General features: G+C 36.1%; 1 protein-coding gene across 6 annotated transcripts in view; it reads right to left on the bottom strand.

Annotated features, from left to right (window-relative positions):
* STXBP5L (syntaxin binding protein 5L) overlaps positions 1-25,631 on the bottom strand; it is a 447,507-nt gene that overhangs the window by 320,149 nt on the left and 101,727 nt on the right. For 5 of the 6 annotated variants that reach the window (XM_044942363.2, XM_044942382.2, XM_044942371.2 and 2 more), the window contains exon 2: positions 13,209-13,405. In XM_044942363.2, the coding sequence (XP_044798298.2) occupies positions 13,209-13,405 (197 nt within the window). Of the gene's footprint in view, positions 1-13,208; positions 13,406-14,436; positions 14,689-25,631 lie in introns of those variants that run through there. The other variant, XM_044942381.2, reaches the window with a different exon arrangement.

The raw sequence follows: 25,631 nt of genomic DNA, 5'->3' as shown, positions 1-25,631 counted from the left end.
AGTGGAGGAGGGATAAATTAGGAGCTTGGGATTAACAGATACATACTACTATGTATAAAATAAACAACAAAGATCTGTATACCTGAAACTAATACAACATGGTAAATCAACTGTACTTCAATTGTTTAAAAAGCATACCTGAAGCCTACTCCTTTTTTCACTATAAAGCTTTCCCCACTTTCTTGCTGGCCTTTGAGTCTTTCCAAAAGCAAGTAATGGTCGCTGACTCCCTTGTGATACAAGCTTTGAAAAAGCAGCTGCTCTTCTCATTTGGGTGATAATTTAATTCCACATAACAAAAGACTAAGCAAAAAATACTAATATAAGAAAGAAAAGAAAGTCGCTCAGTCGTGTCCGACTCTTTGCGACCCCATGGACTGTAGCCTACCAGGCTCTTCTGTCCATGGGATTTTCCAGGCAAAAATACTGGAGTGGGTTGCCATTTCCTTCTCCAGGAGACCTTCCTGACCCAGGGATTGAACCCGGGTCTCCCGCATTGTAGGCAGATGCTTTAACCTCTGAGCCACCAAGGAAGCCCAACTAATATAAAATGAACCTCAAAAAAATCACTATTCATCTGTATCTGAGTATTCAAAGTACAAATCTGAATGATTTAGAATTGTCTTTCTGTCTACCTTGTTGTATCTTCCCTTATAAGCATGTTTATATGTATAATGGAAACATAATTTTTCAATAAAAATATCTGGTGGACTATTGCATGCGTGCATGCTAAGGCACTTCAGTTGTGTCCGACTCTTTGCAACCCTTAGACTGTAGCCCTCCAGGCTCCTCTGTCCGTGGGATTCTCCAGGCAAAAATACTGGAGTGGGTTGCTGTGCCCTCCTCCAAGGAATCTTCCCAATCCAGGGATCGAATCCACAGTTCTTATGTCTCCTGCATTGGCAGGCGGGTTTTTTACCACTAGTGCCACCTGGGAAGCTGATGGACTGTTAGCAATAAAAAAGAGACAAATTGCTGGTAGATTCAACAGACATATAACAAAAACATTATACTGCATGAAAGAAGATACACACACACAAATATACACACACAATATATGCTGTATGATTCTATTTATATGAAAGTCAAAAACAGGCAAAACTAAGCTATGTGACAAAAGTTCAGATTTTGTTGCTTTTGGAAAGCAGTGGCAGTGGGCAACTGACTGGACAGGGGCAAGAAGAAATTTTAAGAAAATTTAATAAGACATCCAATACATATTTTGACTGATGGTTACACAAGTAGATATATCTGAAAACTCACTGAAGTGAGCACTTAAAATCTGTGAATTTTATGATGTGTAAATTATACGTCAAATTATTCTTTCCCTGCTCTTTCCTATGTTGCTTTCAACTATCAAGTGTTCTGCTTGTAGCTCCCTATCCTCTCTATATTTACCTTTTTCAAAGCTTCTTAAACCTACAATTCTTCTCAGGATAAAATACATGGAAGTTTTCATTAAAAAAGAATAAAAGTTACAGAAAATGAAATACACATGATGCAAATCCTTAATCACATAAAAAATATAAATGGTTCATGTAGTGTGTAGTAGTCTTGCAAACTCATTCCAAAAAGATGATGGCCCAGTTTAAAAGTGCATAATATAGTTATACATAATACAGGCTTTCAATAAGTAAGTATATAATAAGTAAATGAATTCACCTGATGCCTAGTCTAGTACCTAATACTGTGTCAAAACAAGAGTACTAAATATTGATCAGTTTGAAATGTAGAGACATATTGAATCACTATGTTGCATAACAGGAACTAATATAGTGTTGTAGTTCAATTATACTTCAAAAGCAAATGAACAAAAAACTCACAGAAAAAGAGATCAGATTTGTGGTTACTACACGTGGCTGGGGGTAGGGGGTTAGGTGCTGGATAAAATCAAAAGGTACAAACTCCTGATTACAAAATAAACAAGTACCAGGTATGTAATGTACACATGATAAATATAATTAACACTGCTGATTACATGCGAAAGTTATTAAGAGTAAATCCTACAAGTTATCACAAGAAAAATATTTTTCTTTAATTTTGAACCTCTATGAGATAATAGATGTACATAAACTTGTGATAATCACTTAATGATGAATGTATATCAAATCACTATGTTGTATACCTTAAACTTTACACTGCTGCATGTCATTATATCTCAATAAAATCAGAATTTAAACAAGGGTACTGAATATTACCTCAAGTAGCAAAGGAACTTTGGTTAACACAGAACTGGAAAAAAGCAAAAAAAGATCCAATAATAAACTACTAAGAGACTTTCAAATTATATAAGTAACCAGTAACAGTGTACAAATTATTTATAAATGGATTTATCAATATCAAAGTATGTTCCTCATCAGTATTCTGATTCTCTTCTTACTGCCCTCTGATATTCTATAATGTAGTAAAAATCTACATTAATACCCCTGATCAATCTACTTTCAGCTTCTTGCTATAATATTCTAAGTATACAGAATGAGTCCTTGCAAATACTTTCTTTTTTTCACCTGTCTTTTAAATATTCACTTAAACAGATATGTGTAACTGGATCCCATCCCTCCAGTAACTAATTTCATAGATAAAAGTTAAAACCATTGAGTGCAACCTAAAGAATCTACTCCACTCTTATTACTTTGATATATCCTATATCTTTTATACTTTCCTCTTTTCTAATATTCTCAGGGAAATACACCCAACAGGAGCAACACAAAGTATGAATAGTTCAGGCTAATTTAAAATACTGGGCTTCCCTGGTGGCTCAGCTGGTAATGAATCCGCCTGCAATGCATGAGACCTGGGTTCATTTCCTGGGTTAGGAAGATCTCCTGGAGAAGGGAATGGTTACCAACTCCAGCATTCTGGCCTGGAGAAGAATTCCATGGACTGTATAGTCCATGGGGTCACAAAGAGTTGGACACGACTGATTTAAAATATTATTTTTCCAACTCCTTAAAAGATGTGACCATCTCTAGAAAATAACTTTTGAAATCTACTTTTCATCTTGTGGTACACTGCACAGCCCACTCACTTCCTCACATATAGTCATCCAATTCAGAAATGAATCAAAGAGCCTATATTCAACAACACACATGAAAGTACAGGATAGCAGATCTCAAAACAAACTGACATGACACAAACTGAACTAAAGATAAGTTCAGGTCAGATGAAAATGGACTGTGAATCTTGTTTGGATCCCAAGACATGTACATATTGCTATATTTTAAATGGATAACCAACAGGGACCTACTCTTTAGCACAAGGGACTCTGCTTAATGTTATGTGGCAGCCTGGATGGGAGGAGAGTTTGGGAGAGAAAGGATACATGTATGTGTATGACTGAGTCACTGTGCTGTCCACCTGAAACTATCAAACATTGTTAATCAGCTATACTCCAAAGCAAAGTAAAAATTAAAAAAAAAAATGATACTATGGGACAATCTAGGGCTTCCCTGATAGCTCAGTTGTTTAACGAATGCAATGCAGGAGACCCTGGTTTGATTCTTGGATTGGGACGATCCTCTGGAGAAGGGATAGGCTACCCACTCCAGTATTCTTGAGCTTCCCTTGTGGCTCAGCTGGTAAAGAAACCGCCTGCAATGCAGGAGATCTGGGTTCGATCCCTGAGTTGGGAAGAAGGGAACAGCTACCCACTCTGGCCTGGAGAATTCCATGGACTGTATAGCCCATGGGGTAGCAACGAGTCAGACACAACTGGTACTATGATACTATGGAACAACCTAGGAAATTTAAACATTAACTGCATATTAGATTATAAAAAGAAATTTTGTTCATGTTTTTAGATGTGACAATGGTTGGGGTTTATTTTTTTTAAAGGGGGGAGTCTTTATCTGATCTCTGAAGTTTTTTAGATATTCAATAAAAAGGTATAATATGTGGGGTCTGCATTAAAATAATGAAATGGTAAGTGAAGATTTACAAAAATTGTTGAAGCTGAAAGTTTATTATAATACTGTCTGTTCTTGTTATTATGTTTTCCATAAAATAACAAAAAACAAAAGATAGGTGAAAGTAAAGAGCATCTTTGTGATAGGCAGAATAATGGTTCCGGAAAGAACCTGTGAATATGTTAGGTTATATGGCAAAGAGGAGTAAAGGGTTGTAGATGATATGAAGGCTGCTAGTCAGTGGACCTCAAGATTGGGAAATTAACCTGGATTATCCTGTGGGACCAATGTAATCACAAGTGTCTTAAAACATAGAAGAGGAAAGCAGAAAAGTTAAGAGTCAAAGGATGCAATGTGAGAAAGATTCAACTGGCCTCTGCTGGCTTTGAAGATAGAAGGGGGCCACGAGTCAAGGAATTGTGAATAGCCTATAAAAGCTGGAAAAGAAAACTCTCTCTCCTAGACCCTCCAGAAAGAAATGCAGTCCTACCAATGACTGGATGTTAGGACAGTTACACCCATTTCTAACTTCTAACCCCCTGAACTATAAATAAATTTGTGCTGTTCTAAGCCATTAGTTGTTGGTAATTTGTTGAAGCCAAAATAAGAAACTAACACAATCTTCTAGCAGACCCACAGATTTTTATATGGAGATAAAGCATAGAGTTTACTGAGAATTCAAATGAAATATGTATTTGCCTCAAGTAAAGAAAAATTTCCAACTCAGACCCCTTACTATCTTTTTCTGGTTTAGATAATTTTTTTATTGCTCAGTATATTTCTTTCTCTTATGTCTTATTTTGTTTTTATTTTTTAGAAACTATAAATTCGAGCTTAGGGAAGCTTACCTTTGTCTTGAAAAACAAAACAACAAAGCTTTTATATCATTTGCTAATCTGGTTTTAAGAGCAAGATGGGAATTATCTTGCAAGAGTAATATCTCTACCATGAATGATGGAGGTCTAAGTCTGGTGCTAAAAGGAGACAACAGCATTGTTGACAAAATTATAATCTGCTGGTGACATTTGTGGAAAAGAAGCCCTTGCAAATTTCTAAACTCTGTTAGAAAGATACCCTTATTATCTTAAAGGGCAAGTACTTTAAGGCAGGTACTATTACCTATGCTACTTTCCCCTTTCTGGTAGCCTCAATTTCTTCCGTGGGTCAACTGCATTACCCGTCCCCCGCAATATACCAAAATGCTACCAGAATCGATCATCTCTACTACTTTCCCAACACTTTTCTCTTATTTAAAACCAATTTACACACTTAATCTTAAAATTACTGATTCTATTAATTCTATTTTCTATTATCGTGTGATCTTAATTCTATCCATCATCTTACTATAAATATCTTTGCCCTAATCAACTTTCTCTTGGTCTAATTCAGCTGACTCTTGGTACTTCTGACTTGTTTGTTGTTTTACATTTCTTCTGTTTCCACCATCCTTGATCTCTCTGCAATGCTAAGACACCCTTAAAGTTCTCTTTCTTAATATTCTTTCTAAAGAAAGTTTTCAGATTATCTGTCTCTACTTTTGAGTTTTCCTCATATCATTGTGCTAAGTTCTCTCACCTCTCTTTTGCTAGCCTTACGTTTCCATCTACTTAAATGTTTACAAACGGTAAATATTTCCCCCAGACACAATCTAACTTCTCAATTTACTGTACTACTTATTTTCAACCTTTTTTAGTTTGAAGACTTAAAGACAGGTCTTTAGCCAATTTACAATGAATAAATCAGACTGAACGTTAACCATCCAATCAATTTTCTTGATAGTCTAATTTATTGTCTTCATTTAAGTAAAGTACTAGATTTCTAACGTAACTGAAATGTACAGGTGATTAACAGAGCAGAAAAACTGAAAAAACATAACAATTTTCTCTGGCTACTCTTTAAATCTACATTTAAAACCCCATTATTTGTTGTTTTTATGCTATTTCCAATTCAAGAGATATACTTACTGTACATACATAATCCAGTTATAAGATGCTACTAACATTAATACATTAAATACTACATATTTTAATTAAAATTCATTATATTGATTATGTATCATCATTACATAATATATTCAAAGTCATTCTCTATACCATTAATAACAATTGGTATATCTGGGCCTTCAATAGAACTAAAATCATACTCTTTTTCCTAATATTTTATGTAAGTCTAGAAAGTATCATGAGTGATTTCTCTGATACATCAACCAAAACACATTATTTCACTCATTATAGTCAACTGGTTGAGAATGATTTATGTCCTAACCATTTTTAACTCTGTAATAAATATCTTTGGAATAATTAAAATTGTCAAAATACCTTCTTGTTGTATGCCTTCAGTGACTATGAATGCTCCATTTAATCAAGCCTCTGTACAGGTAGGCTTATTATGTACTTTTTAGAGGTTTTATATTCTGTTCTTTACAACTACCTTCTATAAATCCTTTAAATACAATTTTCTTTATTTCTAAAACTTAATCACTTATTTAAAAATACACTTAATACATATTTTTAAATAAAAACATTCATGTTTAACACACATTAAAAGATTAGCCCTTTAAATATTAAAAATAATCAAGAAAAGTTACCTTTTTAAAATTAAAAAATAACCCTTGCTATAAATAAGATCTTTTATAAAAGATACTTATTTTGACAATTAAGTAGGAAAAACCTCAATTTAAAAAGCATTTAAAACAGGGCTTCTACTTGAAACTTCTAACGGATATAGTCAAAGTTATTGCTATTAAACTACTATGTATATGGTTCATAGAACTATATTGTAGGAAACCAATATAATCATTCTATCATTACAAATAAACTATGAAACTATGATTTTTCACAGGCACATCTTCAAGTGAAGGCAGAAGGGGTCTATAGAAATGCACTAACCTTCAAGAAATGGGAATTTGGTTTAATCACTACTGATAATCCTAAGTCAGAAACTATATAAGATTTTAAATTAGTTCTACATTGAGATACACACAAAGCATCACACCACTGTTTTTAAGAACATTAAGAACTGCCATACTAAATGAGACCAACAGCCCAATTTGCTGACAATATACTAGCACCAAAGGACCTTTTGTGAGAAAACATAATTGTTCTCTATGGTAACCTAAAAAATTTGTAATCATATTTCCTACAAATCTATAATCCCTTACTTGAGCTCGCCCCTGCACTCTTATGCTCTCAGGATAGGCAAAGTAGAGTTTAGACCACTGAAACAGCTTGGTTTTGGTTTTCCAGTTCTTAAAAATTAATTTATTTTAATTATATTTGGCTCTTAAATTTGTTAACATCTCAATCCCAACAAGAGTGCTTAATTCATCTGGTTTGCCTCCATTACTATTCTTAAAGTTGCCTATTTGCTACTGTCCATGAAGTCTTTGTCAGATGCTTTATCCATAATAAGTGATCCTGCAGTGTCAACTGTACTATCTTTTATTCTACCCATTTAAAAGTGTAGAATGAGACAAGTCCACATCTCAGACAATCTTGTATAGTTCCTTGAATGAATGAAAACTGCAGAAATATGGAACTATAATTATGGGCTGTGCCAACTTCAGTTACAGACCCTCCCAAGTAAAATGATATTAAATTAGAAGAATATGGAGACAATGAAAAACCTGGAGAAAAGATATCTAGGCAATTAATCTCCTTTCAGATTTTCAAGGTCCTGGAAAGCCCAACTCTCCACAGTCCACGACTATGTTTCTGACCTTACACTTGTTTCTCTGGGAAGATCTGGTTTTACGTCTAGTATGAAGATCATGATTACAATCCATTCCCATGTAAGAAGTTACACTAGTTATCTGTATGTTGGCTCTGACACAATGACCATTTATAAAATCAACTTATAAATGTTGATGAAGAGCGAGTTGGCTAATTTAAGAGTTTATTCAAACTTTAGGGATTATGCCATCTGGTTCTAGTGATGTATTTATTTTTGTCTATTTTGTTAATTAGGTCTAGAACACCCATGTGTTTGTCACTGTCAATCTAATACTTCTAAATTGTTCCCCTAAAAAGATCGTTTGGAAACAAAAATAAAAACTTAAATAAATTTAACTGAATCTTTCTACAATGTTCTTTTCCATATCTTTCTTAAAAATATGTACCATGTTCCTAAAGTGGTGTCACTCTTTTGCTCAATGGCTTCCTTGTGTTTATGTAATATAGATGTATTTAATAAAAGTATTTTCCAAAAAAAATTGTTCAAAATATCTAGTTTTCTCTTAAAACATCATTCTATGAGATTCCTAGCTTTCATTCATTCATTCAACAATTATTTGACTGCCTTCTATGTGGCAGGCTCTGTTCTATGAATTAGTGAGACAGCTGTGAACAAAATAAAGCCCTGTCCTCATGGAGTTATAATAGGTGAAGCAAAAATCAAGCAAGTAAACATAACTTAATAACAGTTAGTTTTAAGTGTAGAGAGCAAAGGTGATGAGCAGTGGTCAATGAAGATCTCTCTGAGAAGTTAACAACTGAACCAAGAACTGAATGATATACAGGCAACAAGTACTGTAATTATTTGGGGGTGGGGAGGGAAGTGTTCATGTAAAGGAAACAGCAAATGCAAAAAGCCCTGAGATAGGAACATTTTTGAGAAATAGTAAGAAAGCAAGTGCAGCTGGTGCAGAGTAAGTAACAGAAAACAGTTGAAAATGATGTCTATCTGGGGTCAGATCATTTAGAGCTTTATAAGACATAACAGGACTTCTGATTTTATTTTTAAGAGAAATGAAAAACCACTGAAAAATTCCGAGCAGGAATGACATAATATGATTTAAATTTTTAAAGGATTCTTCTACCTATTATGAGACTGTGGTGAGGCCCCAGTGAAAGCAGGGGAAACTCTTTTAAGAAACTCTTAAAAGAAACTCTTTTAAGGTAATAAAATAATAGTCCAAGCAAGAGAAGAGACATGGTCAGATTTGGGAAGTACTTTTAATGGAGAGACAACAGAATAATCTCTACCTTCTCAAAGTCTCTATGTTTCCTGAGGAATTAATTATGTTGCCTATTCTAATAAGTGAGAAAAATGAAGCAGAAAAAGTACGGGATTTGAAGATGAAAAATCAGAGCATTAAACTTAGCTATGTCTCTTACCAACTTTGGAGAGCTAAATTCTCTGGTCTCAGATATCTTCTCAGTAAAAGAAAAATATAATACTACCCTTGACATCTTTACAGGACTGTTATGAAGGTCAAATGGGTTATCTTACAGATGAAGCTTTACTAATTTTAATTTAACCAACTTGCTAGATTAACAAAAACTCTCCATTCTCTTTGTAAAACACAGGTTGATACTAATGGTTCATAAAATGTTCAAAACTACTAAATTCTGTAGCTAGAATACTCACACTCTCCTGCTCCCAGACTAACTACGTATGGGCCATGTAACTGTAGGGATGAACATAAAATGAATCTAGAAAAAATACATACACACACATATGTTTGTTCATCTATACTTTGTATATACTTCCATATATATACACATATGTATATATTCATCTAGATTATACACACGAATATAAACTGCTTACTGAAATACGTATATGTCTGTGTGTGTGTATATATATCATCTGACACTTAAATTTTCTCTGAAAGCATAAATATCCTTATTCTATTTTAAACAAACAAAAACTGAAAATTGCACATAAAGAATTTGGGATGGTTTATGGATAAGAAGTCTACACAGAACTTCAATCAGAGAATCAATATGCAACAGAAAAATCTTGATTGGTTATCAGGTGCTTTGTAAATTGATGCATATTTAAATGTTTTCAGTTTAAATGTTTAAGATATATATCATTATCAATGACTTTATGCTTCAATCTCCTTTCAATTAATCAATGAACCATGGATATGCTACTTCATTCATAAAGTACATCAAGTGCCTACTATACTGATTCTCAATATTGACTGTGCATCAGAATCTCCTGTGGGTACTTTTTAAAAGATATAAGTGCCGAGGCCCCATCCCTAGAAACTGTGATTTTCCAGGACTAGGGTAGACCTAGAAATCTTTCTTTTAGACAGAGTTAAGAACCACTAGCCTAAAAGGTAGTGAGCACCCTACCAATGAGAAGAAAATAAACTATAATTGTTTCCCAAAGAGTTCATAGTATAATTGTGTCAAAAGTCTTTTTAAAACACAATAAGCTGCTAAATTCACATCATGGCAGATGCTACAGGAAAAGAGAGACATGAGGAGAAACCTTAACTGTCTGGGGTAGGTAGATGAGGAAGGCAGTGGTCAGAGTTGGTGTTTGAACTATGAAGTAATGAAAGGTAACTGGAATTCTCCAATTATATTAAAGCTGGAAGAGATATTCTAGTCAGAAGCAGTAAGCTAAGAAAAGGCATTGAGATATGAGAAAATAATGGTGCTTTCTGAGAATGCAGTATATCTAGGGCATCAATGAAACAAGGATGGAAAGGTAAACACAAGCCCCTTCCAAAAGGAACTATATCAAGTTAAATAGTCTGAAGTTTAGTGTACAGAGCAGTAGTTTCAAACTGTTTTCATGGAATTCAAGTTCAGAAAAGGCAGTTCAATATTTCAAAAAGGCCATACAAATATCTGAACAACACTGGGTATTCAAATGTATACACACTGAACTTAAAACAGATTGCAGTAAACCAATGCATTAACCTGTTTTTTGCTGACCTTGAACCAAAATTTCTTCTGCCATTTGGTTCTGAACTTCTTAGAGATGTGTCACTGATTATAAAGCCTGTATTTTTATAAGGCTAGCAAATGTCCTACTACCTGCCTATGCATAATATCATATAACAAAACCAAATATAAAAAACGACTTCTGTTTGTAGACTACCACTGCTCCAGGGAAACCAACATAGAATTTTTAGCAGGAAAATGACATAAATAACATTATAATTCAGAAATAACCATTATAACAAAATGAATTGGAATAGGGTAAAACATGAAGTGAGAAGATCAGTTAGGAAGTGACTTCAAGAGACCAAGAAAGAAAATATGATAGAATAAACAAGTATTGAAGATGACGAAAAGGGAATAATGGAAATATTAAGAAAATAGAATATGATTTGAAGGCCAATTAAATAATGAAAAAAAAAAGATGATTTTCAAAAGAGCAGATTCATACTTTAATTTTAGCCATACTGAAAAGACAGAAGTACTTAGAAGGTACCAACTGTTTAGTACTCAGAAATGAATATCTTTTGCACATTTAATCAGTGAGTTCAAATTAATTCCCCATTTTAGCAACAGTCTTAATTTTGGGATATCTTTAATACATCTTTACATATTTTGTCACAGTCCAGAAAACCTAAAATCATGCAACCACTTTTTAAAATTAACTATATTCCTATCTAAGTATGTCACAGTATTTTCCCCACTTGGTGAAATTTCAATACTATTAGTGTTTAGCACACATAGCTATCTATCCTTATAATTTCTTTGAATATTATTACTTAATATTTTATAGCCCACTGGTTATAGTCATTCTATCAAGAACAAGGTGATTTTAAAACTTTAACAATAATATAAATGTGTGTTTCATCGCCTCTTCCAACTTATACATTGCCTTCACCTAACCATCTTGTTTGATCTTCCCAACAATCCTCTCGGGTTAAGAAGAACAGAAATACAGAAGCCCTATTACCATACTACAGATGAGAAATTCAAGTCACAAGGAGATAAATGTCTTATCAAAGATTATATGGCTGACAAATGACAGAGCTTTAAATAAAATACAAATTTTTTGATTCCTAGGTCGGTGTTCTTCCTACCATGCCATATGTTTTTTTTAAATAATACATATTTAACTTTTGCCACTTTGCATGACTATCTCTTGCCTACATAAATAAGTAGGTGATTATCTATCCTATTTTCCTCTCTTGCTTTCCCCTAAAACCTTATCTACCAGCTTTATAACCTCAAGAGTCCAATGCCATTCTGTTTCAGAAGTTTATCTTTTCTATATCAATTTTACCTCTACTAAAACTCTCCTGCATTACTATCACATTCATGAACTGAGACAGTTAGGCAATTGTTTTCAGAATCTTGGAATGGTAATAGTAATACATCAAAGATGAGAGAATCTGGGCATAATTCCCCTGCCTAGCAGTTTAAATCTGGCCTTTAGTGTCCTTTCACATATTTGTCTCATTAAACTCCTCCCTTATTTGACAAAATATCTATTATTTCAAAGTAAGGATAAAATTGTACACAACTTTGTATACAAAACTGTACTGTATACAGATTTCACAGAACAGGTTAGGACTAAATCTGTTTAACCTAATTCTAAATAAATTCACTTTTATGTAAACTAGTTTATAATATTTTAATAATTAAAGACTTGTTTTTATGATGACCCTACTGGCAACACAGACTAAGACAATAATTGAAACTTACCCATTACACATGATTTGTTTATTATACATAATTTGTTTACTACAAAAACGATTTTAATAATTTCAAAAAAATTTGTGTTGAATTACTCAAAAAAGTAATACTTAATTTCTATGGTTTCAAAAATTTACTATTTCTTCTCATGCATACAAATGACTTGGTAACTTTTTTATTGAACATAAAAAGTCAAAAGCACATTTCTAAGCTACCTCCTAAAAAAACAATAAAAATTATAAATCCCTTTATGTCAGAAAACAAAACAATTACTTCTATATATGAACACAATGCTTGTTTTGTAAATTCTCCACTCTCCCCATCAGAAACTCTTTTGCTTATTAGCTCAATATTAAAGTATAATTACTTAAAACGTTTCCTCACTAAACAATAACAGTCTATTTTTGAGTTCCTATAAGTATTAAGCCCACAGTATTTGTTTATTAAGAATTTAAGAATCTAGGTATGTTTTTATTCAGAAGTTTAAACACTGCCTTCAGATCTTTTAATGGATGTATTCATCTAGCTCTTATCTTTTCAATTCTAGCAATATCTTAATAGCTTTAATCCTTTTATACTGAACAGTAAAATTAGTTTTTCTGAGTGACAACATTGAATTAACTATTTATACATAAATATTAAATTTAAAAGTATTCCAAGACTGAATCTTAATATCTTGCATATTCTACCGGTAATGTTTGCTTATTAATACTTCCCTTAAACTATAACTGCTTTATAAGTTGATGCCTGGAATATCTTAATACAAACTGACTTACCCACAAAATTCTCTGCACCAGACTCTCTGATACCAGCATCTGAACAATTTCCAGCCCTTAGAGGGTGTGTTTTAATTCTTTCCTCACAGCAGTAAAACAAAGAATAAGCTTTAAGCCAATTCAAAACTTACCTTACAAATCTGGAAATAGTCTGAAGTCAAGGTTTCCTGAATCTCCTCTCTGAGAATCCCTGCAGTCCCTGCCGGATGTGTGGAGCCACTTCCAGCCCCGCCACCACTGTTACTGCCACTGCTGCTGCCACTGCCAGGGGATGAGGCCGTTAAGCCATCCAAAACTTTTCGGAAATTAAACTTCTTCATTTTAAAAACTGTGGAGAAATTCAAAGGAAAGGGGGACTTACTACATGGAATTATACATGGGGAAAAGTGTTTAGCTTTTCATCAGTCACGGCACTAGCCAGTCCCCATTTTTACATGAGTTTTTTTAAAAAGGAGGGGGAGAATCAATCTATCAAATTTTAATTATAAAAAGCATATCCTTCAAAAATATAAAACACAAACTCCAAGAGCACCAGTATTTCCTCCTCACACATCAAATTTTCAAGGGCTTTATCCCCAGCTGCAGCTACGCTTTATCAGCACCGAGGTAAAAATAAAAGGCAGTGTCATCATCGTCATTAGCATTATATCATCATTATTATACAATCAAACCAGAGTCCCACAAACCAAGACTCTCTTTCTTAAAGGCGGGCTTTCCTCCTGAAGGTTGAGCTCAGAGTATTTTTATTTTCAAAAAAAATGGTGGTGGAAGGGAGCTAGTATATATTCTGCAACCACCTTCGGGGGTCTCCCCCAACATCTTCAACGCTCCCTTTTTCTCAACAGGAAAAGAGGCGTGAGGGGTGCTTTTTCTATTTCCCACTCAGAACAGCCCGTACCCCCAAACACCTGCAGGTGATCCACAGCAACAGCCGACGGGAGGAGAGAGCTGCTGCGCCGACTACCTCCGCTTCTCCCTCCGCCTCCCCCCTCCCCTCTTCCCCCTCCACCCCTCCTCGCCCCGCTCTGCCTGCAGCGGGAGCCGCGCCAACCCGCGCGTCCGCTCTCCCACAGCACGGCAGCGGCTCTTGGGGGTCGTAAGGCAGAGGCGACGACGGTTGCGCCCGAGTCCTGCCTTAGCCGGCGGGGCAAGAAAAGCCGCCGCTCCCGCTGTCCCTCCCCAGGCCGAGCGCCTAGGCGCGGGGCTCTAGCCCGCGGGCGCGCGAACACACAAACACCCTCACGCAGACCTACGCGCCCGGGCGCTCACGCGCACAGACACACAGGTGCGAGGGAGCCGCGGCTGGACGGCGGCGTCGGCGTCCCAAGGGGATGACTATCTGACTCCCGACTTAGGCACCTTCCTCAGCCGCCGCTAGCCGACTGACAGCCCGGAAAGCTGAGGATTCGGAGGGAGGAGGGCTCGCAGGCGTCCGACCTGCCCGGCTCCGGCCGCTTCTCCAGTCCCTCTGGTAGCGGCTCCTGGCGCTCTCCGAGGTCCTAACGGGGCAGGCAGGCAGGCTCCACCGCAAGCTCCGCCCTCCCGCCGTGGGAGGTAAGCCCCGCCCCCGAGCCACCCACTTCTCTCTTGCCCGGCTCCTCCCTCCCGGGCCGCAAGGGGCCCGAGAAAAGGGAGGAGAGCTACGCTACGTCAATGGGCGGAAGCAGCCTCGGCTCCAATCCTGGGCTCCAAAGGTCCAAGTTCCGCGGTCGAGAGGCGCGGAAGAAATTTGTGGATAGGTCGAAGGAAGAGCCAATGAAAGGGGGAGGGGAAATTTTAGAGAGGCCGGTGAAGTATTTGATTGACAGCGGTATTGGCCAGTATGCAAGGGGGCCGTGCTTTGGGGGCTGTAATTGGCGCTACCTGTTGAAGGACGCAGGTATGAATCAATAGAATGCCAGGAAGCGTGCGAACTTGAACACCTTCAGGGCTACAGGAGGGCTTATCCTACGTCTGACTCTGGACAATTCTGCGAACTGGGCAACTATTTTGCAGTTTATCACTTCTGAGCCTCTCCCTGCTCTCCGGGTGCATCTGCTTGTCTCCCCTCACTGCTATGCAACTTGTATAATTGCTTAACAGGTCACATCTGCCAAATGGAATTTCATTGCTATAGTTACAGAATTTATATTAATAGCATACCAGATCCCAAGGAAAGAATCGTTCACGTTGTTCCAATATATACACTTGCTTTTCCCCCCATTTTCATATATACGAAAAAAATTTTGAAACATTTTTCTCACTTAGTAAACCATGTCAAGAATACATTTTAAGCTTTTTATATGAGTCACAGTAATCATTTTGAAAGATGCACTATTTGATGCAGGGTTTTGGTTTTGTTTTTGTTTGTTTAAACCAGCATCAGAAAGGGAAGATGTGGTTCTGAGCCCTAACCTGCTACTGAATTGGGGGAATTTGGGACCTCGATGTCTTCATCTCTGAAAATGAGGGCCTCGCAGGGGACCGTAGCCAGCTGTCGTCTATAATCTGGGCAATGCAACAGAAAGTCAAAGTCTCTACAGTCCATGGAATTCTCCAGGTCAGAATACTAGAGTGGGTACCAGGGGATCTTAAACAACCCACGTATCAAAGCCAGGTCTCCCACATTGTAGGGGAATTCTTTACCAGCTGAGCCACAAGCGAAGCCCAATGCAACAGAGTTCATTAGTAATCATCTCATATATTCTTACATTTTAGAGATCTTCTAGGATAACCTCTTCTTTTCTTTTCCCTTTTATTATTTTATTTTCTTTTCTCCTTCAGAGGAAGGGGATGGAAAGAGTGAGGGATGAAAAGGTAGACCTGAAAGAGAAATGAGTTGTCTGATGTCACATAGCAAGGAAATGGCAGAGATGGAATACAGCCCAGTTTTTGGAATCCTCAGGTCAATGCTCATGTTCTTTTTTATTTTCTTCAGTACTATTTTACTCCTTTGGAGACCTCCCAAAGAACCCCCAATACTGCCTGGTCGTCTGTTATTGCCACAGCTAGAAAGTAACACTATTGTAGTCAAACATGGTACTATATATTTCTACCTTATTCAGCACCTGACATAATGTTTTACATATAAAAGGTGCTTAAAGGACTTTGAATAATAGGGTTATTAATAGTTAGTAGTAAAAGATCTATGAGATGGTACCCAACTATATCCAGTACCATTTGGAGGGGTAAAAACAAGGATAGAACAAATGCCATGTCTGATATAAACTAGTTTTTAGTAGGGTTCCAAATACTATAATGCTTCCTAACAATATATATCAGTCCTTACTCTCTTTTTCTTCTCTTCTTGGCCCACTTCACTTCTAAGTACGGGTGCCTATTGAGACTAAAGAGTTTTCTTTTCTCTTTTTTATGTCTTTCTTTCTTTTAGAAAGGGGAGAAGGGAATTGCTTTAACTTTTTGAGAAGTAAGCACTGTTGTCTAAAATAATGGATTTAGATGCCCTCCTTTACTTCTTCAGAAAGTCTATTGGCAACTCCTTTAATTTTTAAATAAAGGAACCAAACCTATAGCAAGTGATCATTTGGTCTTTTGATGAGAATGAAGAAAGAAGATATTATCCTGAATCAGCAAAATGAGAGTTATTATTTGCAACCCCCTAAACCCCACCCCCAGGAGAAGGCAATGGCACCCCACTCCAGTACTCTTGCCTGGAAACTCCCATGGACGGAGGAGCCTGGTAGGCTACAGTCCATGGGGTCGCTAAGAGTCGGGCACGACTGAGCGACTTCACTTTGACTTTTCACTTTCATGCATTGGAGAAGGAAAGGGCAACCCACTCCAGTGTTCTTGCCTAGAGAATCCCAGGGATGGGGGAGCCTAGTGGGCTGCCGTCTATGGGGTCGCACAGAGTCAGACACGACTGAAGCGACTTAGCAGCAGCAGCAGCAGCAAACCCCCACAAACCCCTAAAACCACTAATCGCTGACACTATACTATCTTAGCAAACTAAGCAGTGGCTTTATTCTAAAAATTATGGGAGAACTGAGAATGAAAAAGTACACAAAACGGATTGGCAAAGACTTTGCTTGAAGACCTAGAAGGAATTCACTGGCCTTCTTAAGTTAAAAAGAAGTGACAGAGTAGATATCTCTTCAGATAGGACAAGAAATAGGAATGGTAAGTGGAAGAAAAATCATCAGAATATATAAATGTTTTCAAACAATTAGAAGCCTAAAAAGATATGATTAGAATGCTGACATTGTGGACTCTTTGAGGCTATTTTAATATTCTTCTTCCTCCATGGAAGATAGATAGCATAGTGTCATACATAGTAAGTGTCGTGGTACAGGTGCGGGTTGGAAAAGAATTTCCAGACATGAGACAGAATGAGAGGGAAATAAAGTTTATTAGAGTGGGAGATACTGTTAGAACAGCGGGCCAGCTCAAGGGAGAACTGACGTTGAAGAGGGGCCCTTAGTCCGCTTTTATAGCCAGGGTACAAGGAGTGAGATAGGGGTCTTGTGGGTCATTTGCTGGTTGGATGAAGCATGTATACTCGGTAGGGGGAAGAGTAAGGCAAATACCTTCTCTCTATGGGGTAGGAGGGGAGACAGGTTATACTGGTCAGAAGGACCTTAAATTCATTAATAGTTACAACGTTGGGGATGGGAAGGACGTCTGGTTTTTCCATTCCTTCATTCCAAGACCCTCCTGGGTTTTATCTGTTCTTTCATCCTTGGGTTACCACAGTAAGTACCCAGTAAATATTACTTTGAATAAATGACAGCAAGTAAAATCTTCACATAATTGCAGTCTCAGAATGAGAGAGAGAGAGACTGGGGACAAAGGATACTATGATGCCAGTTTACAAACTGTGAGCAAAGATAGAAATGAGCAAGAGATAGAGTGCATTATGTATGTGAGGAAAGAGCATAAGATTTATAGCCTAAAAATCTTATTAGGTAAGAGAAACATAGTGAAATATCTATGAATGCAAATTCCATTCTTAATTAATTAAAGAAATATAAGATGTTATTCTGTAAACTATCTGGTAAAAGGAATGAAACCAGACTATGAAATATACCTTATAAATAATATAGAGAACTTTAGAATTGAATCTGATACTAAAATTGTAGAACTTTGTTCTTCCTACTGCAAATTAGAATTCTTCATGGACAGAAGTTTCTGATAAGCCATGATGTCTTCCTAGAATGAAAAAGATGAAGAAAGAAAAATAGCCTAAGCTTGGTCCTTGGAACAAAGTTATGAAATCATTTAAACAAATCTAATACATTAGAAGGATTTTTAGCATTCATGTTTAAACCATACTACAACTCACTTTATCGGTTTGTGTTCTTGACTTCAAGTGAACAATAAAGGTAACAGATGCTACCCCCAAAACAATCAAATAACTGTATTACTAGAAAGTATGTATGTGTGTGGCACTTCACACACAGAAGATTTACTAAACTGACTAGACTTGGAGAAACTAAGCCAAATTGACAGAACATGTGTAAATGGCCCGTCATACATAAAGATAATAAATTCTACCACTTACTTAGTGCCTGTATGCCAGATAACATACTATGAAATTTTTAAACATCTCTTTAAACTTCATCCTTAATTTAACTCTATGAGATAGGTGTTATCCCCATTTTACAGGTGAAGAAAATTTGAGACTTAAAACAATTTGAGAAATTCACCTAAATTCACTAATGTAGATAAATTTTTTTGTAGATAACCCAGTCTTCAATTTCAAGGCTAACTTCTTAGATTATACTCTTAATCATTGCCCTATTACTAATTAGAGGATTAAATAGGAACAGGTGGGAATCAATTCTCTGAAATAGTGAATATATTTATATCAGTTTAATAGGGCTGCCACAACAAAATAACAGACTGGGCAGCTTAAACAACAGACACTAAATATCTCACAGTTCTAGAAGCTAGAAGTCCAAGATTGAAGTATCAGCAGAGTTGCTTTCTTCTGGTTAGTTTCTCCAAAGTCTCTGTCCTCGGCTTGTATCTTACTTACTTCTTACTGTATCCTCACATTGCCTTTCCTCTGTGATGTGCACCCCTGGTGTCTGTGTGTCTAAATTGTCTTCTGTAAGGACAGCAGTCAGATTGGATTAAGGACCACCCTAATGATCTCATGATAACTTAACCTCCTAAAGGCCCTATCTCCAAATACAGTCACATTCTGAGATATTGGGTGTAAGAGCTTCAACATAAGACTTTGCGGGTAGGAGGGTCACAGTTCAGCCCATAATAATATGACAGTCAAATTCAAGGTTCTTTGAAGAAAGCATCTACTACAACCTGGGACTGTGTAAACAATTTTACCTTTAGTTTTTTTATTTAATTCTCACAACAGTCATGTATAGTAGCTGTTGATAACTCTATCAACAATGAGAAAATGGAAGCAAAGAAGGGTTAAGTAGTATGTCCAATATCCATATATTTAGTAGGTTGTGAAACAGAAATTTGGGCTCCTATAAATCATATCTCAAAGCTTTCCTCATGCTGTTAGCTTTCTTTAGAAAAAGAAATCCCACAATATAGATATTTAATATCAGAAAATTATTATAGAATATAAATATTAGGATAAAACAGAATAGAAGGAAGGAAAAATATATGCTAAGGGATTTGAATATTAGACCTAAAAAGACATTGGAGAGTTGAGAGGAATGAAAACTAGTAGCAGAGAGTATTTGGGACCACAAGCTAATAGGAGATCTTATCACAAGAAATCTCAGTATAATTTGAAATGTACTGAGTCCCAGGGGAGTATTTCCACCAGAAGAAATAGAAGTATTTCCACCAATAGAAGAAAATCAGCTATTGGCTAACTATTTAGACATTATTCAGAGAGGTTGAAGTCTCAGAAATATCATAACAGCTGGAAGAGGAATTTGGATAGAGGGTGGGTGTTGATGAAGATGTGCCATAAGGCCAGGTGGCAATTATTTACATTAGCAAGTGTGACCGTTTCCAATCTGCTTACTTTAGATACTGGCTTTTGAACTGAGCAAACTAACTTATCACTCTTTTTTGACTCCTCAATCAAGTCAAAGCACCATCCTTTAGTATTTGCCAGTCTAGAAGTTTGAATTTCATTAAGAGAACACAGTTGAAAAACAGGTTCCACCTATAGCCTTTCTGGCAGGACTTTCAAAAGGATTAGGAATTATCTTTCCTTCCTAAATCTTTGTCTGACTTTTTTTCTGACATTATTATACGTCCTTCAGGAGGGGTACTGATTGATAATTGTTAGTTATATGGCAGGAAATTTCTGTCATATGGCAGGAAACAGCCATAAGTATTAAAATCCCTTATTTGGCCTACTGCAAGCCCACAAAGGGAGAAACCACAGGGTTAATTAAATAATGTCATAGCTCTTGTGGGTTTTAGATAAACAGACAGGGGTCATTAGGATAGACCAAAACAAAGTATGGCTCAGCACACAATCAATGACAATGAATTACAAACAGAACTTGTGCCTTCTATGGCAAAATGCAAATATTTGCCATTAAATGTAATTAAAATCAACTCTCTGAGCATCTTTAAAAATAAATTTTCACATATCCATCCATTGCTTTGGGATGTGGTAAGAGAAAGGGATTTGGTCTTGAGACAGGACTAAGTTTTCTTTTTTTTTCCTTCCCTTTTCTCTTTTCTTTGCTGCATGATGTAGCTTGTGAAATATTTGAACCCCTGCCCCTTGAAGTGGAAGAGGAGTCCTAACCACTGGATCACCAGGGAATTCCCAGACAGGATAAAGTTTTCTAACCAAGGCACTAACAAATCCTTTCAGCCTCCAACCTGCAGTTTTTCCTTTATTTACATATAGGTTATTATTAGGAATAAATGGGATTATATATGTAAAAGTGATGGTAGAATGCAAACCACTATACAAATATATTGTTATTTTCCTTATTCTTTTGCTTTAGTGAAATACTTTATAGAAACTTACTTTAAAGTTGAATTTATTTTCCCATTATTATTAATATAAAAGTCACCTGCAACTGTGGATTTACTGTTGCTAAAATTGAAGGAGAGGAAGAGGATTTGGACTAGATGATCTTTAAGGTTCTTTTCAATCCAGAATTCTGTCTTTATATGATTTATTTAGTCAAGGTTCACTGCATTCTTTTCCTAAATACTAAAAATCCTCAGTGAAAAGGCGATTAAAAGGATATGCGTGTAGGTACTGGCCAACAGAGTTGAGCTGCAACCTACAGATGCAACACAGGAATCCTAAAAAGTGTCTACACATTAAAGTACCTGGAGAGCACATTTTTTATTAATATTTATATTTATATACATGTGTATGTATATCTGATTATAAAAGTAAGGTGTGCTTATTATAGAAACTTTAGAAAATCTAGACAGTTATTTCTAGTCCTTTTCAGGACATTTTTAAACAAATTGGAAATGTTCAGTATGTACCATTTTGATTTTTAGCTTTTTTAAATTAAACATATTGTTGTGAAACAGACATTTTGCATTCTGCATTTCATTAAATAACTATTTTGAATGGCAATATGTATTTAGTCATATGAATATTTATACTGTAATTAATCATTTCTACATTCTTATGTATTTTATTTATAATTGTATACTACTATAAATAATAATGGCAAAGTTCGAGGTCTTTTTCATAAGTATGCTTTGTATATTAAAATTTTGCTTGATATTAATTCCTCTGACAGGAATGTCAAAATAATATACTAAGTTATACATTTTATTTTTATAAGGTTGTACCAGTTTATTCCCTCATTACAAGCTTAGGTCCCTGTGGATAACTTGTATTACAAATATGCCTTTTTGTAAAGTGATATCACATACTGGCTACATTAACTTTTATCTGTTTAGATGTTGAAAAAATTCAGAGAGAGTTTTTAAAATGATAAGAATTGGTAAGCATAATCAACTAAACAGAGCAGAAAAAACCTGACAAAGTGAAACATATAATTTCAGTAATGTTTATAATTTCAGTTTGGAGGAAGAAAATATAAAACTTTTCATAGAACTGTAAGATTGGAAAAGACTGTAATTCACATGTTTGATTTTGAAATTTAAGAAATAACACAAATCTCCATTCAATTATATCAGAAAATTAAAATTATAACTTTGTACTATGCTATTGTTATTTGAGAGGGAAATGAGAAAATAAGCACAGGGAGAGCTTAAAGGAAAAAAAAAATAGACGGACCTACAGAATTATAATTTAATAGGAAAACTACCAAATTTTTAAAGAATATTTAAGACTCAAAAATAGGTTGGATTTTTGCCACTGTAGATTAACTAGAGATGTGTACCCTTGGAATTTGTTATACAAATTGAATAGGAGAAAAAGATTCAGACCACAGACCATAGATGCTCTGACCCTAATGTAGATGATAAAAACTATAATTTGTTGAGTCTTTCCTGAGTTTGGACTATGGAGATAAGTGGAAACAGTTCTTTTATAACTGGCCTCTCTTGTTTCCTGAAGCTTTTTTTTTTCTTAGCTTTTTATTTTGAATCGGGGTATATCCAATTAACAAACAATGTTGTGATAGTTTCAGATGAACAGCAAAGGGACTCAGTTATACATATATGTGTATCCATTCTCCCCCAAACTCCCCTCCCACCCGGGCTGCCACATTGAGCAGTGTTCCTTGTGCTAAACATGTCTTTGTGGTTCACCTTGACTTATGATACTTGGACCTTGCTTATCGGATAATAAGCCAGAAAATCCAAGAAATTTGGTCTCTGTAATTAAAACACATTAAACCAACATAGACACACTTGAAAAACTATGCAAAACAAAGTAATATTTGCATTAAATAAAGGATTATGGCTGAAGACAATAGAGAGTAGGAATAATGGGAAGGAAGGAAATAAAATTTGTTTTTCTAACTGAGTAGAGCTAGAAGAAGCCATAAATCACTTTGGATGTTACTCAAAAAATACTTGTAAAGTTCCTCTGCTTGGCAAAGGTTAAGAGAACAGAAATGTTTTGTCAGCCCAAGCTAGCCAAGGAACTGATTGAAAGGGAAAGCTTATCCTGCAGGGCCAGAGAGGACCCACTTAAACGGTTTTCTCTTGTCTTAGAGTCTGCAGTTGGGCAGACAAGAAGTCTCTCGTCCTTTTCCTACTCTCATAACTCCCTTTGGGAACTTTTGTTTAGGGTAAAGCAAAGTCATGCTGGCACAGTCTCTATTTAAAACAGTTTATGCTTTACTTCTCACAAACCATTAAAGCCACTTCAAAAACCTTCCAGTTACTCAACAAATACCACTGTTTTTCATGATGCCATTTTTTAATTTGAATGGCAAAACCTGGGGAAGAGGAAGATACACAATAATATATTTTTAAGAGCAGGAACTCTGATTGCAGACAGATCTAAGTCTGCTACTTATTCAGCAGATGACTTGGGACAAGTTATTTAACTATGTTTCAGTTTTCTTATCTAGAAAAGGCAGATAAAAGTACCAACCTCACAGGATGGTTGTAAAGACTGAGTGACAGAATATGCAGTTGGTACTCAGCACACTGCCTGGTACAACAGGAAATATTCTATACACATTAGTTTTTGTTTTTTTTTTTTTTCAGCACCAGAAGTTTCGTGTGAATATTGGTAATCATAAAAGAACTGTAGGCAAAAATTTAATTTTACTGCTAAAGGAAAAGATCTTAACATGAAAACTACTAAAATGCTGTTCGTTGTGATTTGGACCTTGGGAAGCAGGCAGATGGATATTTATAGGTTAATAATTAACTAATCCTTCAGAAAGGAAATCTTTGTAGAAACTTGACTGAGTTTGGCTGGGGGGGGGGGGGGGGGGGGGGTGGGCCCAGATGGTAAATATTGAAAACAGACATTTAACTTAGTCATTTTATCTTGTTAATGAACACTGTGTCCTATAGTCACACCTTAATTAGAACTTGCTAGTGAAATACAGCAAAGGAAAATGGATCTATAGATCAAAGATGATTGAATATCTTTAAAGGTTTTCAACAAGGAAACATTCCTCCAAACAGAAAGAAAAAAAAAAATGTATAAACTCATTCTCTCTTTGTCCAAGCTCTGGATGGAGAAAAGTTGTTGCTGTTACTGTTAACTTGCTTACTCTTTGCTATTGTTTAATGTTTTATCTGGAGAAGGCAATGATACACTCCACTCCAGTACTCTTGCCTGGAAAATCCCATGGACAGAGGAACCTGGTAGGCTGCAGTCCATGGGGTCTCGAAGAGTCGGACACGACTGAACGACTTCACTTTCACTTTTCACTTTCATGCACTGGAGAAGGAAATGGCAACCCACTCCAGTGTTCTTGCCTGGAGAATCCCAGGGACAGGGGAGCCTGGTGGGCTGCCGTCTATGGGGTCGCACAGAGTCGGACACGACTGAAGTGATTTAGCAGCAGCAGTGTTTTATCATTAACAACTTTTGGAAATTGGAATAACCATTAGCAATCATTGGCTATTATAAAATCTTTCCCCATAATCCACATGAAGTACTCAGAGACTTGCCAAGAAATGCTGGAAAAAAACTGGAAAGAATAAGCAATTATTAAGCAAACCGAATTCTTTAAACAAGAATGTGGGGAATAATGTGTCATCATTTCGACAGCAGATGATGAAAATGACAATGCAAATATTGAATTAACTAATATATGTCTTGGCTGAATTTTTAAATGTCTCTTCATGTAATTATATACTTTTTAAATGAAAGTTATACATTATATGTATAATCAAGTGTGATTTAAAGTTTTACTCCGCTGAAACTCCAATACTTTGGCCACCTCATGCAAAGAGTTGACTCATTGGAAAAGACCCTGATGCTGGGAGGGATTGGAAGCAGGAACAGAAGGGGACGACAGAGGATGAGATGGCTGGATGGCATCACCGACTTGATGGACATGAGTTTGAGTGAACTCCGGGAGTTCATGATGGACAGGGAGGCCTGGCATGCTGTGATTCATGGGGTCACAAAGAGTCGGACACGACTGAGCAACTGAACTGAACTGAACTGAACTGAACACTTTTGATGTAAAGTTGTTTACAAATAAGAAAAAATAAACCTTTTGTAAGAATATGTGCCCTGATTTATAAATCTTAAAATGTGGTTACCATATTTATAATTCATCAACTATTACAGAGATTTGCACAGTCCAAGAAAGGAAGAAGGCTAAAGGAATCAAGGGTAGTAGCTACAAAAGCATATGTTCTGAAGGATGTGAGAAGCAAAGCACAGAATGAGAAAGGAGCCTGAATTCCCTTATGTATAGCAGGCCTATATATAGAAGGCCTTAGCCTTTGATAGTATAGGATGAGAAAAGAGGAAAAATACCAAGAATAGATATCAGTCAGATTTACAATCTATAAAATGGCTTACAAGCATCAATTTCCTATTTTGTTCATGGTTATATCCTTGGCATTATAGGGGTGGCTGGTACATGGAGGTGTTCAGATGTGCTCATTTAACAAGTATGTATTGCATGTCTATTTTACACTATGCAGAATGCTAGATATTATGGAGGACAAAAGAATAATAAAGAGAGAGTAATACTGCCTTAAATGACTTAAAATAATTGAGTATGGAAGGTGACAGACATGCA

The sequence above is a fragment of the Bubalus bubalis genome, chromosome 1, assembly GCF_019923935.1.
Source record: "Bubalus bubalis isolate 160015118507 breed Murrah chromosome 1, NDDB_SH_1, whole genome shotgun sequence".
Taxonomy (NCBI): Eukaryota; Metazoa; Chordata; class Mammalia; order Artiodactyla; family Bovidae; genus Bubalus; species Bubalus bubalis.
The sequence above is the reverse complement of the archived record's forward strand: the minus strand, read 5'-3'. Positions and strand labels throughout refer to the sequence as shown.